This window comes from Diceros bicornis, chromosome 5 (assembly GCF_020826845.1).
Source record: "Diceros bicornis minor isolate mBicDic1 chromosome 5, mDicBic1.mat.cur, whole genome shotgun sequence".
Taxonomy (NCBI): domain Eukaryota; kingdom Metazoa; phylum Chordata; class Mammalia; order Perissodactyla; family Rhinocerotidae; genus Diceros; species Diceros bicornis.
Genome location: NC_080744.1, coordinates 50,022,032 through 50,038,316, shown reverse-complemented (window position 1 = coordinate 50,038,316; position 16,285 = coordinate 50,022,032). Strand labels below are relative to the sequence as shown.

Genomic DNA, 16,285 nt, shown 5'->3' with positions numbered 1-16,285 from the left:
CACAATTATCAGGGAACAGTATCTGAAATGGTGAATCCTAAATTTGCATACATGGAGAATTTCCTATAAAGTCCCAGTACAATCTCACAAAATGTATGTTTTCTCCCATTGGAAAAGGTCATTCCAGATTTGGAGATTTAATATAATGAAGAGGCCAATTGATTGTCACATAGTTATTTCACTGGATATGTTTCAAATGAATCTTCAGCTTTAGACCATTATACTAAGAGATAGTCCCTAGTGTAACTTCTGAAATAAGATTCCAAGAATATCTTGAATCCAAAGCCTCTTGAAGATGTAACTCTCATAAGCTACTTGGAATTTTAAAGTTCAAAAAATAATACTTACACCAAAGTTGGTAGCGGCAAATCGATCTGAGGCAGAAACTTGTACATTTGTTGAAACTGTTGTGTGAGCATAGAAAGCATTTATATTCGCCAGCAAGGTGCTCATGACAGCAGGGACACCAGGGCACATGTATTTAGAAGACAAACATGAAAAGTGCCTGCAAGACAAAAACATTAAGCGCTTTTAAAACAGAAACTAATTAATTCACATAACAGCATATCCTCTAACGTCAGCAATTAAATAATTCCTCAACTACATCTATGAAAAGAAGAGACCACTCCCACAATCTCTAATTGAAAGAGAAAGCAATTTCAGACTTGGAAATTTCTCATTCACAAATGTGAATTGGCGTAATTAGAATGTGACTTGCCACAGGGATGTGCGCGTAACTGCTTTCAACCGTGAGAGTGTTGTGTATACATACCAAAAGTACAACTTCTAGTGGAATCTAGCACTGTTGGAAAGCAATAACAGAGGAGTCTTTCTTTATCCGCAAACCCCGTCTCCATTTACTTCAGTTCCTGAAATGCTATATTCCAACTAGAGTGTTCCCTCACACTTGTATTCCTCTCACATTGATGAAGTGAGCAAGAGGAAATTCTTTCATTGCACATTGATTGAACAAGTGAACTTAACATCTGACTTGAGTCCAGTTTGTGAGCTTTTGTCATAAGGGAATATCTTTCATAAGCAGTTCTGTTTTCTAAGCATTTTGTTAAAACTAGGATTTAATTAGGCAAACAGATGAAATTGAGGATAGATTGAATTATGCCATCGTTATGCTTAAAGACCATTTCTTTTAAACCTTGAATAATAGTGTCATTTACAGACATCAGAAGCATCAAGTGTTCAATTCTGTTACTTATCTCAAGAAAACCTGTTTCATTTGAACTGTAACAAAAGACTTGAAAATTGAAAGCACCGCTTATGATAAAAGTGAAAGATAAAATACTCACAGAGGAAAGAAATTTTCGGTACATAATCTGATCCAATTTTGCTCTCATATCTCAGTAATTTATCCGCCACTTGGGCATCTCTGAATTTTTTATTATTGAACACAACACAGAATGTACATACATAAACAAGTGCCCTGAGAGGCACCTCAAAAGAAATGGATGGTGGTCCTGGAAATGGTGGCTTCTCTTAGATCTCAGCCAGGCCACTCACCTAGCTTGTCATGATATTAGCTAATAAAAGCAGGTTAAAGTTTCAAACATGGATCTTTGAGGATCATGAATAACAATGTATGCCATGAGAGTTACATGATTTGTGCAATTTAACCCTAGAATTAGATTACCACTGATGCTTCTTTTAGGTAAATGATATGTATTTTGACTTTATTATACACTAAATTAATTATAATTAATATCTATTAAGAATACTACAAATGATATAAAGATATTGAAAATAGAAATTTAAAAACCCCTAGCACTATGCTCTCACTTTTTTTTTTTTTTCAAGAATTCACAGGGCCGGCCCCGTGGCTTAGCGGTTAAGTGCGTGCGCTCCGATGCAGGCGGCCCGGGGTTCCGATCCCGGGCGCGCACAGACGCGCTGCTTCTCGGGCCATGCTGAGGCCGCGTCCCACATACAGCAACTAGAAGGATGTGCAACTATGACATACAACTATCTACTGGGGCTTTGGGGGGAAAATAAATAAATAAATAAAATTATAAAAAAAAAAAAAAAAAGAATTCACAAATAATTAGATTTGTCAGACCCATCAGAGGTCAAGAGTTGTGGAATGTGCAATGCCTAAACGTAACGATGTGGGGGATGCCAAAAGGAAAACATACACGCTTAGAGGGAACAAGAGATATAGAAACATCAGTTGTCAAAATAGATTAGTAAGAAACTCAAAGACCAAAAGTTTATAATCCAGATTGTGCATTGTCTATCTAAAGGGATACTGGAGGTCACCAGAATGAATAATTTTGTTCTTGATTTTAAAAGAGGATCAGTGCCCTCCTAATGCAGCCATGTCATTTAGTCTTTACTTCTTGTAGCTGCCACTCTATGCTGCCACAGCTTAGCAGGTACTTTAAGCAGAAATAATGGAGAAGCATATGAATATTCTGCTTAACATACTCACTGCGTGAATTTTATAAGCGAAAAAGAAAGTTTTATATTGAAAATGATGCAATTATTGAACATTGCTCACTGCTTATAGGCCATCTGAGGAAAAAATGAATGTAATATGGGAAGACCAAGGATATCAACAACCAAGCTTTGCCTGTTTTACACTTTGAGTTGGTTAAGTCAATATTTGATGAAAATACTCTACAAAACTGTGGCTTTGGGACCCCAGATATTTTACAAGCTTAATGAGAGGTTTGACAAATAACTTATAAGTTAGACACAAAAATTTATGCATAATATAGGCAAAGCCATGTAAATAAATGTAATTTTGAGTTATCTAGTTTAATGCAATCCTTGCTATGTATTTATTATTAATGTTAATACATATTATTCATTAAAAAAACCTAGAAAAATGGTGAAAATAATCTGCTGTTCACATTTTAAACTTTTCTTTAAAAAATAGCTTCAATTTATGGCCAAATAGTAGAATTCTAATACTTTCTCTTATTAATATTGATTAGAAATAGAATTAGAATTCTAGTGTTTTTCTACTGTTTAACCTTTCATCCATTTTTTATATTAAAGACATCTGGCCAGAGTACTCTCCCTTCAATGGCTATACATTTACTATATTTCTGGGACTATTCTTCATGGTAAGAATCCAGAGTTGATTAAAACATAGCTCTGGTGTAAAAAATGTATACCCTAATTGAGAGGCACACACATTAAACCCTAATTTTGTCATACAAGGGAAAGTGCTATTACAGAGATATCTAAAGGTTTGAGTGGGCCGTAGGATAGGGTAGTGAGGCCTGGAGATGGCAGGCAAAGGTCCAAAGGCTGAGTTGAGTCCACTAGTGAAATATAGGTCAAAAGACTTCTTCAAACAAAACTCAAAATCTTACAGAGTTAATGTAAGTAAAAAAAAAATCTCCAAGGAACTCTAGTTGTTTACATGGAGTAGGAAGTGACATCATCAGATTTTAAATAGATTAATTTGTTGGGAAGAGATTTTAGGAGGTTGGTTTTAAAGAAGATGAGACTAGAGAAAAGAGTCTAATGAGGAGGCTATAAAGGGAAGAGATGATGGGAGTGCAGTAGCTGTAGACATAGGGAGAAGGGAATGGATTTCAAAAATATTGAGAGAGGAAAAACTGTCAGGACTTGGTGACTGATGAGGAGCAAGAGATAGGGAAGAGAAACGGTTAAGTTCCAAGGTTTTAGTTTGGGCGACTGGGTGAATGGTGCTTCTGCCAAGTGAGCTATAAACTAAAAAGGAGAAAGTAATTGTAAGGTGGGGATTATGTGTTCAGTCGAGTTTGAGCATAAGGTGATTTTAGAGCTTCCATATAGGAATGTCTACCAGGTTATTGGAGATCTGGACTTGACACTTAAATTTGGGGGTCATCAGCATGTAGGAGTTAGTCAAAACCACGAGAAAGGATAAGATCATCCAGGGAGATTATGTAGAATAAAAAGAGAAGTGTCAGGGAATGGAAAGTGGGAAACACCACGATATAACGGACCAGTGGAAGAAATAAAAGTAAATTCTATGACTGAGATCAAATAAAAAACCAGATAGGCAAAAGGAAAGCCAGGACACTGGAATCAGGCAAACCGTGGGAACAAGAGGTTTGAAGGATGATTGATGCTGTTAAGGGCAGTGAAAGAGTCTTATAACATAAGGTCAGAAGACAGACTATTGGAGTTGACAAATAGACATTATTGTCACCTTAACAAGAGCAATGTTAGTGGAGTGACAGGAGTTTGCATTAAGAGGAAAAAGGATGAAAATAAGGAGGTGCCAGGGGGTGACTAGGTAAAGTGGGTCAAGGCCAGATTTTGTTGGTCTCTAGCTAGGAAGTTGTGACTTTCTCACACTGACTATGTGGAGTTAGCTGAGATTTTTGCAGAAGGAAGTGACATTATCAGATGAATTTGGAAAGATGCTTCTGAAGTGGTGTAAAGATGGATTAAAATGAGGTAGGTATTAGAAGCAGAAAAGCAATTTAGGAAATTTAGAAGCAAAAAATGACATTTCTGCCCTGCTTCCAATATGACTAAGCACTTCACGTACCACAGTCAGAAGGAACAAAATATTTTGCACCTTGAGATAATCTAGAAAATACCACTGTTTCTGATCCCCAAAATATAAAACTTTGAATATTTCTCTGAAACCTGAACTTCCTAACAAAACAACTTTGAACTTGATTTTACCCATGTTTTATCTGAAAATTTATTATGACCTCTGAAAATGTGAAAACCGGGAGGGAAAGCTGCTGTTTCCATCAAGAACGCCATGAAAACACCATGTAAACTAGGTCTCCTTAAGAATGTCATGTTTTTGTTTCCTTTTGCTGGTGCTCCTGAAGTATAACTCCCTCCCTATTGTTGTAACTAAACATTTCTTTCCTTTTCTAATTTTTTTCTCCCTAAGGTCACACAGCAAGTAATGTAATCAAGGATTAGAATTCAGGCAAAGTAAATCAGAACCATCTCTCTCAACCTTTTCTTAATTTATTCTCCTCCTTTTCAGAATGTGTTTCGTTCCTGCTTGGTTGTCATCTTATCCAGCCTGCCTCTAGCATATGTTTTCCTGTACATAGGAGTTGACCAATAAGCATTTATTAACAAAAACAAATGAAAGCAATATGAGCCAAAGGTATTTATGTAGAGTTAGAGTGTACACGACATGTGCTTGGTTACCTTGAGTATGACAGTTTATCAAAACATCCAATTGCTTTGTGAACATTTGGTTGAAGTGCTTAGCAGTTAATGCTGTAATGATGATGACAACTTTGAAGGTTAACAGTATTCTGCTTATAATTGGTGAACTGAGAGCAGTATTTTAAATTTTCCAGAGCATTAGGCATGCATTCGTCTTACAGAACTGACAGAAATATTTTACTTTCCGATTAAAATTTAACTGAGATGATTTTGGGGTATGATGGGAGGTAGCTGGCTGCATATGATTCATCCCTCTAAACCTCCCAAGGAAATATCCAAGAAAACCAAAAAAAGGATGTAAAGTCATAACAGCACTGGAAATAGGGGTACCAATCAAAGATTTCCCAGTATCTGGGAGGGACTTTGCCTAACTTTAGGGAAGCTGGCTAGATTGAGAGATATTCAGGGACTAACTATTGTCTAAACTTCTAAAATATTAACCTGACTAGAATGGAAATGGGAGGATACTTCTAGGAACCGTACACTGTATATCCCTGTACCAGAGATCTGGCTTAAGCTCCTGGCCAGAGAGGCTGTCAATCACTCCCCTATTCCGCACTAACGGCTTTCTGAGGCAGCAAAGCTGTCTCTTTTTTTCCTACACCTTTTTACTTTATATCCATTAAAGAGTATTCAACTCCCAAGATTGCAATACAGCTTATGCAATAGGGAACAAGCAATGAGACAGGGCTGAAAGAATACTAGGAACATTATACCCTGCGGATTATATGTAACCTTTTATGTCTTGCTTCTAGCAAGACAAGAATTCACAGATTGTTTACATTATGCAGGAAAAAAATCCAGCTCTTATACTATAGAGAACCTGCCAATAGGAGTAGGTGAATATCTTTTCCCAGTCTAAAAGAGAGCTGCATTTGAATAGAGTCCTGGCAAAAAGTGGAACATTTTTAGAGGATTGCCTTCCAGATTAGAGTCTGCAGCTGAATGCTGACAACACCTAGGTTGTCAACAAATACTGATTCAAAAGAACTCTGTATTTTGCCAGACAAGTAAGTTAAAAACATCTTTGTGTATTATTATCTCAACATACAGACATGCATGCACATGCGTGCACGCGTACGTATACAGCAAAAACTATCAAAAACTTGGTAGGAAATATCATTAACTAAAATGATCAGTGTTATCTATGGATTGAGCTACAGATTTTTGTTATTTAAAAAATATATTCTGTATTTTTAAAATAATTTACCATTAGCAAGTTTCATTACCCTAACCAGAAAAAATTATATAAAATATATATTTAAAATGTTGTTGATTCAACTTTTGCCCTATTGTTGATTTTACAAGTTTCTTTGTAACTTTCAGACCTAATGAGAAGCAAAGTAATCTAACTCCTTTTAAAATTTTTGTTTGATTAACTAAAATAAAAATGTCCTCATATATTTTTCTTTTCTTAAAAAACCGTGTGATATTTAAAGTATATATAAAATGTAAAACTGTAGATCCTATAAATATTCTTTAAAGTATTATTAAACAAGATTTTTGTGGAAGAAGTCAAACAAATCACCCATAAAATGATTTTTTTCTTTCAAAATTTATCATAGATAGACCTTACTAATTTCTGGTTAATGAGTAGATGCAAAAAAAAATACTATAAAATTAGTATGAAATAGACACCAATTTGATTTCACTAAATGAAATATATCAAGAATTAATTTAAAGATATTAATGGAATGATCTGGGCTCCTAACTTCCTAAGGCAAAACACAGCGATGAGAATGGTGACGATGTCAAAATCTAAGGAGGACAATGAGAAAAACCCAATATTTCACTTAATGCTACTTTTCTTCCCATTAGATTTTTACATCAGTTTCAATATCAAATTAGCATTCCATGGTGTTTTTCTTGTCAGCTGATTAAAATTGTAAGTAACAAAATTTTTATTGTTTGGTAAAATGATAAACGTAAATAGATCAAAGTCATAAACTTGACCCTTCTAAATTTGGTCAGAATTAAGTTGAACATGTCTCAATATACCTAAAAATTAAAGACATTATACTTGGGAAATAGTTGTCACCTCTTAGAACTTATATTAAAATATTGGGAGTTAATCAGTTGGAATACCAAGATTAAAAGTTTAAGCATTTAAGGTGCCGGCCCAGTGGCGCAAGCAGTTAAGTGCGCGTGCTCCACTGCGGTGGCCTGGGGTTCGCCGGTTCAGATCCCGGGCGCGTACCGATGCACCACTTGGCAAGCCATGCTGTGGCGGCGTCCCATATAAAGTAGAGGAAGATGGGCACGGATGTTAGCCCAGGGCCAGTCTTCCTCAGCAAAAAAAAAAAAAAAAAAAAAGAGGAGGATTGGCAGATGTTAGCACAGGGCTGATCTTCCTCACAAAAAAAAAAAAGTTTAAGAATTTAATATTAATTTGAAAAAATAAAACTCAGAAACAGGACTTCCAGGTCAATTTAATGAGTTGGTAAAAATACCTGTCCTTCACTAGAAACTGTGACCGGGAGCATGGTAAGTTAAAGATGGTACCTCTTGGTACCAAAACAACAGTCTACATTGTACTTACTGTATTTTTGGTGAGGAAGATTCGCCCTGAGATAACATCTGTTGCCAATCTTCCTCTTTTTTTTGCTTGAGGAAGATTAGCCCTGAGCTAACATCTGTGCCAATCTTTCTCTATTTTGTATGTGGGTCACTGCCCCAGCCAGGCTGACGAGTGGTGTAGGTCCTGGCCCAGGATCTGAACCCGTGAACCTGGGCTGCTGAAGTGGAGTGCACTGAACGTAACCACTATGCCACAGGGCCAGCCCCTGAACTTCGCTTTCCACGTTCACTTTTAACCCTAAATGGTAAATGATTAGGCAGTTGATATAATAAAGATAGTAGTATGCATCAAAGTACACATTTCTTAGATGATAGAAGGAAAAAAGGAAAAAAAGAGAACAATTTCAAAGAAGGAAAAGTATTAATCAGGGTTAGCAGTTACACTTCTTGGAAACTGTGAACAAATGGTTAGTAAATTACCTTTTTTTATATGTTGGGGGGGTGGAGTTGAGGGATGGACAGATTCTGAGTGGCCAACTTAGAGTTATAGGTACCATGGCATAGAGACGATTCATTCTCATCCCAGCCCTATTCTGTGACCTTAGAAGGGTAACTGCATCATTCCTAGATTTAGTTTCTCCATTTGTAAAATGAAAGGGCTGTTAGAAGATCTAATCCTTACAAGATTTAATGTGCTATGCATCTCTGAGTACAGATAACACGTTGTGTCCAGCCATACACATTACTTACTCCTACCATCAACATTTGATTCCATTGCAGCCCATGGTTAGTAGGGATGACCAGAAAGTAGGGGACAAGGGAGTCATCCAGAGGCATCCTTTGCTCTTTGAGAGTTTTCAGCTTACAGGCTGCTACATGGTCTTTGATTTGGCTAGTGTCTGCCTCTGAGTTTATGTGTGCCCTTTCTTTATGCATGGTTACTGCCAAGGCAAATTTTCTCGCTTCTAACCATCTCCTTGAAAATCATTTCCTTTTAAAGGCTGCAGTTCCAATACTACTTAAATTATTCTAAGCAGGAGAGGGGAAACAAGATTAAAAGTACAATTAGCAATTTAAAATGACTGAGTACATCCCTGCAGCAAACCACTCCTTCAAAAGTACACCTTCAAATAAAATAGGTCAAAAAGTACTATTGTAATCTCTGGGAATGCTTAATATTTCTCTGCAAAGACACGATTAAAAACAATGGATTAATAATGTTAAAATCACTTGACTTTGCTTTTGCAAGAAAACGGGGTTAGTTTAACAAATGAAATTTGTTCAATTCAATTTAACAAATGAAATCTCAGTTCCATGGGAAAAATTAGAGTAACAAACTCCAAAGAGATGATGCTTAATTTGCCAATAATGAAATAGCTACTGGCATGTTTTCAGCTGAAGCAACTACTATATTATCAACCATAAATTCTCAAAATATTATTGGCAAAATATTGGGAAATCATGTGTATTTCAAAGAACACATCTAGATTCAGCTCACTTGCTACTGTTTTGTAGACATCGTGATGGAAAAAAATAAGAGAATCATCTGACTCACTACGTTTTCATGGACAGTTGACAATGAATCTTTGATTCAAAAGATTTAAAAATCGATTATTTTTTGATAAAAATAAAAGCAGGGTGATTGGAAAGAAGCACTAAAAAGAAGACAATGATTTTTGAGTCCTTAGGAGAGATTTCAGAGAAATAATACAAGATGAAAGACAACATCTGTATTCCTGATGTTAGAAATACACTAAAACAATATTTATCCCATTTGCTCCCCAAAGTTCAGATTAGCATGCATATCAGTGATAAGTAAATATTGTATTCACCCTTTTCACTAAAGAGGGGCTCCAACATTGAAGGATCACTTCTCGTTTGTCCAAAAGCACCATAGCTTTTCATTGATGTTATAGATTGCTGAGGCTCAGTTAGGGAGGTTTTGGACATGAGGGCAGTGGTGTGGGACAGGACAGTGATGAAATGCACAGACTTTAGAGGAATGATCGAGTCGACGAGCAAGTAAGCATGAGACCCTCAGTCTGCCCGTCAGCTTTCTCCGACACCTCTCCTTGCCTGTGCCTGGATTCAGTGCCTCCAGGTCTGTGCTCCTACAGCACCCGCGCATACCTCTATTCTACTACCTTGTTATTATTTAATTTCTCTTCTCTTCCCCTTAGATTAGGAGCTCACTGGGGGCAAGACCTATCTTTTATCACTATATCCCCATTGCCCTGCATAAATCCTCATCTTTAGATACTCAGAAACTGTCTCTCAAATAAATAAGTTACATCTTCTGGAATGTGTGCTCCATGAGAGACTGGACTTTGACTTCTTGTTTGCTGACGTATCCTCAGTGCCTAGAAAACTTTCTGGCACATGGTAGGCACTGCAATAAATATTTGTTAAAGGAATGAGTGATTCAATTAAGCAACACCCTCCTTACAAAGCAGGCTCATGGCTCAAGCAGCTAAAATAGGCAAGTGGCTTTAATGTAAACTGTATCCCAACAGTTCTGGTTCAAATATAAATTAGATTAAGATGGCCAGTGCCAAAGTACAGGTTGTTTGTTAAGCACGACAAGGTAAAAAACCATGACCTAATGGTTTTCTCTTATTTGATATGTTAGAGGCATGACTCCAGTCTAACAGAATCTCAGATTTTGTGAGACACCTTGGGCTTCATTTTACAATAAATGAAAGACTCATTAAATATTGAGTTAAAATGTATTTGCTTGACAGAAATCACCTCCAGAGGACAATTTATTTCTTAATACTTGACACGAAATTCCCTGCTTGTGTTCAAGGAAGAGTTGGTTGTCAGCATATTATTAAAAACGTATATGTTTGCCTAGATAGATAAAAAGCATCAAGGACTCCCAAAATTCTCATGATGGAAACAGGCTCTGTGCCCGACCTCATGATGCTAAATATGTGGAAGAGTGTGCTCCTTTGAGAAAGGGAACAGACTCTCATTCTTACTGTCATAAATTGGAAAATTCCTTTTATTTTGGATGGATGGTTGCATTTACCATGTGGGAACAAATCCTCCAGGTCCCTGATCAATCACTCGTCCAAATAGGAAAATTGTAATCCCTTTCCCCTTATTCACAAATGCTCCAAAACAAAGGATACATTTTCATACAACAAATAGGGCTAATAAATTGTGTCCTCATAGAAAATGTTCCGTGGTTAAAAGAGAGAGCATTTACAGTAAGCAAGAGGTACCTTGGAGGACTGGGAAATTCGGCATTAATGCTCAGGTTATTTACCAGCAAAATAGATTCAGCCTCCTTCTTATGATGAGAAATACACAAGAGGGAAATTTAATAATGTACAAGCAGACTCTCTGACTTAATACACACTTCCCCTTTATTTATTTCTGCTCTAAATCCATCTTCAAAGAAATGGGAGTATCTTAAAAGAAACCAAGCAATCTCTATTAAAAGAGAAAGTTACCTGGGGGTTTGGCTAAGCATAAGAGGACTTTAAATATCAAAAGAAACTACAATCTGATTTCTTTTTCTGATCAAATGGTGTCTAGCAAAGTCCACAAGAATTAAGCAGCTTTATCCTTTCCCAAACTTGTAAGTGTCCTTACTACACAGACAGGACATTCATTTCTTCCTTGAAGCTGAGTTCCTCAATTTTGTGTTTTTAAAAATTAAGAGGAAATACTTCTGAGATAAGCCTGACATGTCTAGCTCTATGTTTTGTTGTTGTTGTGGTCCCCTAAAGCAAGGTTTCAGAACAATAGAAAAATACTAATTCAATAAGTAACCAGTTTTTTAAATTAAAACATATGGTTGCTAATTCGTGAACTGTTTTTTTTCTTTTTGTTAGTTGAGTTACTCATTGGCCAACAATAGGTTAGGACTTAAGTTACAGTTTGATTGCAAAAGTATCCTTTGGAAGATATGGCCAAAAGCATCTCTGAAAGTTGTATTTCAACACCTGACAGAAGAATGTCAGTACTCCGAAACTTCTCCAAGTTATTAGAAACGATCAATCAATATGGTATGCTCTAAAACTCTTAAATGCAACATGAATGGTAAAATACCTACACCGGCTTAATTAAACTTTTCCATTCCACTTTGCTTGCTTTTGGCAACTGAAAACTTCTGACATGAAGAGATATACCAGGAGAATTTGAAAATAAATGTAATTTTGATAAACAACTTCCGTTTCTGATTTATTCAATTACAAATACATATTGAGTTTCTATCATGCACTCAGAACTTCTTATAAGGCAGTAATAAAAAATATGACACCTCGATTCAAGATTTTAATTTGCAAATCTTTGAAGAGAATTCAAGTTTCCCTCCAAGTGACTCCATTCTATTATGTCTCTTAAATATACATATAATTATAATATTAACATTGATATAAAATGGATATGTGTGTAGTCTTCTATAAAAGTAATTAATTTTCAACAAGTAATGATCACCAATGAATAGTCCATGGAGAGATCATATCCAGGTTGGTAGTAAATTTTTCTAGGAGTTAGACTGTGAAACAATAGAAATTTCAGTTTTTATCCTGGTGAGATGGTAATTTTTGTATTATGAAAGCAAAAATTGTACTGGACATAGTTAAATAGGCAAGAAAAATTCTATTCAAGGCTATGCAATGGAGAAGAGAAACCAGAACTCAGTCTGAACTGAACTCCACTGAAATAAAAGATGGGAAAGTTTTTAAGAGCTGAGCGGGACATGGAGGGGAGAGTTTCTAAGAGCTGGAGTGGGGGGAATCCTAGTCACCTGTGTTTGCCAACTGGCCTTACCCAAAAGAGAAATAAAATTTTATCCTCATGACAGGAGGTAGAATTACAACTTGGAGCAAGGCACCTACCCTCCCACAGAGACCAGGAGACAGGGGCCTGTCTTTCTTGTTGATTACATTTGAAAGGGATGGCTCCCAGGTCCTTCAGAAAGCTAGTTCTGGCTTGTAAAACCCCTAAGAGACTTTTAAAAAGTTTATATCCCAAAGGGGCAGAGAAAGTATTTAAAATTATAAGTTTTCTAAAGTAAATGCTCTAAGGAAAGGGAGGTCAGGGGCTTCTGGGGTTAGACTTTCCGGATTCTGTAAGAGCCAAGGTGAGGGAGAGGCCAGGTGCCTAGAGGCAGAAGGAAGCCTGTCTAAAGTTACGTCAAGCTGAGGGAAATGTGAAGACCATCTTGGTCAGTAGTCAACGCTAAGAGAAACATTTAATAAATACAAATATCAATATCAAATCAAACGTATAATTAGAAGTAGATACAGTCTGCCACATTTTGTTATCATCAAAGTGCATTTGTCAATTTATCACAAAAAGAAGGCGTTGTTTTTCCTTATGCCTATCTGCCTTGCTTTCACTCTTGAGAGCAGCAGTTGGCAATCTAAGATCATAATTTTTGTTTTTAAAATAAATTTTTTATCAGAACACGGCCACGCCCATTTGTTTACTTAATATCTACAGCTGCGTTTGCACTAGGAGTGCAGAGCTGGGCATTTGTGGCAGAGACTGTAGCACCCACAAAGCTGAGAATATTTACTCTCTGGCCCTTTACAGAAAACAGTTTTTGCTGATGCCTCCTTTATGCTGTTTTCTAGTGTGAGTGAGAACTTTGTCAAAACTGAGTCTTACAAATAGGAGGAGGACCCAATTCACCTGCAGATCACTTGATACCAAATAAGTATCTAAAAATATTTTTTTCTTGTTATTGTTTACTTAGGTTAAAAGGTAAGAGAAAAATACAAGTGATAAAATGAAGGAGGGATGATTCTCCTCTTTTAAACTAGCATACATTTACCATTTTTCTATATTAATGTGATTGTGCTTCTCAGAATATAAGAAAGATGTAAATGAAGAAATCCGACATCAGCACTCAGAGATATTTTGGAATAAATTTAACTTGATCCTTTCTTTTACTGGGATTCTTTCCCGAAACTTTTTTTTTTAAACATAGCTCTTTTTTGGCAAAACAGTTCATTTCCTTTACTTTAGACTGTTAATCATAATTGTGTTTTAATTGTGCTCAAATTTTATACCAAGTGTTCTCCAGAATTATTATATCCATTGACATGGGGCAGAGTATATGGCAAACTCACAGACTCCATTGTGGCTGCCCAATTACAAAATAGGTTGCCTCACAAGTCATGAGCTCCCTGTTACTGGAAGTGAGCAAGTAGAGGGATGATGATTACCTGTCAGAAATGCAATAACAGGGTTTCCTGATTTGGAGGGAGGTTCAATTGGGTGACCTCTAAGTTCCTTTTCATGTCTAAGAATCTATGTCTTTACTATTTAGCATTAGGACATTCTGTAAACTGAAAAAGCACACACACTTTCTCTATCAGAAATTTTTTAAAAAAAGTATTCTTACATATGCTTTCTAGAATTATGACTGGTGATTAAATGCTATGAACAGTAAACTTTGAAGAAGAGCACTGATTTTGATCCAATCCAAATCCATTATTAAGATGGTTGAAAATGACTGATCTGGGCCAGTATCTGTTCGGTTCAGATGAAAATATGATCTGATCATTAGAATGCAAAAACAGTCCTCTTATGTACATAAGGAGTTTACTTATTATGTATGGTATATATCTGAACAAAATTGCACTTACAATGTAGACCAGGTTTCAAAAGGTAAACAATGGGCAAGTAATAACTCAATTCTAAGTCCTTACTGAAACTCCTCAGTAAGGATTATGTGTCTGTCTGAGTCACTTCTGTAGTACCACATTTACTGCAGTCTTGGGTTCTACGGATGCTCAACAAATCTTAGTTTTACTGAATTAGCAACACTGGTATAAATATAGGAAGGAAGGATATAGTCTAATGTTAGGGTCAAGATACCTTAATGGCTCTAGATGTGTCTCTGAGACTAATAGCCTTTTAACCTTGGATAATGCACTTCAATTACCAGACTTGAGTTTCCTCAGATATCAAATAAAGCATTGGGTCCCAAACTTTAGAGTGGATGAGGATCACCTGCAGGGCTTGTTAAAACACAAATCTCTGGGCATCCTCTTCAAGGTTTCTGATTTGGTAGTCTGTGGTAAGGTGGAGAATTTGCATGTCTAAGTTCCTAGGGGCTGCTAATGCTGCTAGTCAAAAGACTACACTTTGGGAAGAGAAGATTGTGCCAGTGAATTACCAAATCCTTAATACTTTATAGCTGTAAGAGACAGGGTAGCCAGCATCAAACCAGCACATTAAAATGAAAGCATCTTTTTAATCAAAATTTCATTTCAATTAGAAGAAAGATGAAAACTCTTCTTTTTTCCTTTAGATTTCAACAGAGATTTTTGATCATGTAAATGTTCTAAAGTACTTACGTCATAGCTTGATAAATGGATTCAATCCCATAACGCATGGCAAATTCATCAACTATTTCTTGGGAAGCATCATCAAAGAAAACCTTCCAGGCTTCATCCCCTTTGACCTCTGGGATTTTCACTCCACCATTAGATTTCACTTCAGTCAAGTAATGGAACAGATTCTAAAAGTAAGCAGTTTTCAATTGTTCAGTAATTCCTCAGAACAGGACAGAAATATTTAACTGTAACTTTCAGTAAATTATACTTGTATTGTAATTGCATCTAAGTTTCATCTGCATCTATAAGCAATAGGAATATCATGGAGTTTTATTCTAACTCACCTCACCTTTATGCAAATCCTGATTTTATTTCTGCCTGGGTCTGTACAGAATCAATGATTCAAATGTTTCATGTTTCATACATACCAAATCATTTTAGAAAGAAGCATAAGTTTTTGCATGTAAACATTTCTATATGCTAGAATGTATTTTGCATTTATGTGCTCTGAGTAAATTATAGAGCCCTGGATGAATAAGGTGATTTTGGCTATGTTAATACAGAATCTAGGTATGTAAATGATACTAAAGGGCTTTGGCTGCAAAAGTAGTAGGAGTCAGAGCAGTGAACTGAGGTTGAAAATGAATGTTTGAGAATTTTAGAATGAAAAAGAATCACTGTGCACAATTTGTTTTTGCTTCTAACAAGTTTAGGAACTGCTACATAGATGCAGCTTGGGTCACTGAAGGACCCTTTCTTGGATTTCAGTTCTTTTTGGGTCTTGGACCAGCAGAAAAGACTCTGAAAAGCAAAGCATAATACTTTTCCTCTGATCCCAAATCTTTGGTGCCCACACTTTAAGGGTAGAGTTGGCTCCTCATCCTGCCAGTTCAAGGGATTTCCTTTTATTGGTCTGAAAATGGAACCACCTTTCTTGAAGGAATGATATCACTGGCCAGATTGTAGTCAGGAAATTAAGCCTAGGTCTTATGTCTAATTACTGTGCAATGTGTAAATGACTTAAATACTGTTCCTCATTCCTTTAGTAAAACAAAGGTGCAAATAATTACAAATATAAATTTTCATAGGTATATTTAGAAAAAATAATATGCAAAGAGCAAAGATTCTCTCAGCTGTCTTTTTCTGTCTTAGGAAGGTACTTTCTCTTTACCTCTTTGAATGTGGAAAAAGATATGTTCCTTAGCTTCACCTTATATTTTTTGATACATGGGACAAGTGTAATTTGCATCAGAGGAAAGCTCTGGTGACACCTCTAACTAAGCTCTGAGCTGCAAAGCATCCAATGGAAGTTC

At 36.2% G+C, this 16,285-nt stretch overlaps 1 protein-coding gene across 2 annotated transcripts in view; it reads right to left on the bottom strand.

Annotated features, from left to right (window-relative positions):
* Positions 1–16,285, bottom strand: part of UNC13C (unc-13 homolog C) — a 590,924-nt gene that overhangs the window by 271,208 nt on the left and 303,431 nt on the right. For both annotated transcript variants that reach the window (XM_058541619.1, XM_058541618.1), the window contains 2 exons: positions 14,994–15,157; positions 349–505 (listed from right to left, as the gene is read on the bottom strand). In XM_058541619.1, coding sequence (XP_058397602.1) covers positions 349–505; positions 14,994–15,157 — 321 coding nt within the window. The remainder of the gene's footprint in view (positions 1–348; positions 506–14,993; positions 15,158–16,285) is intronic.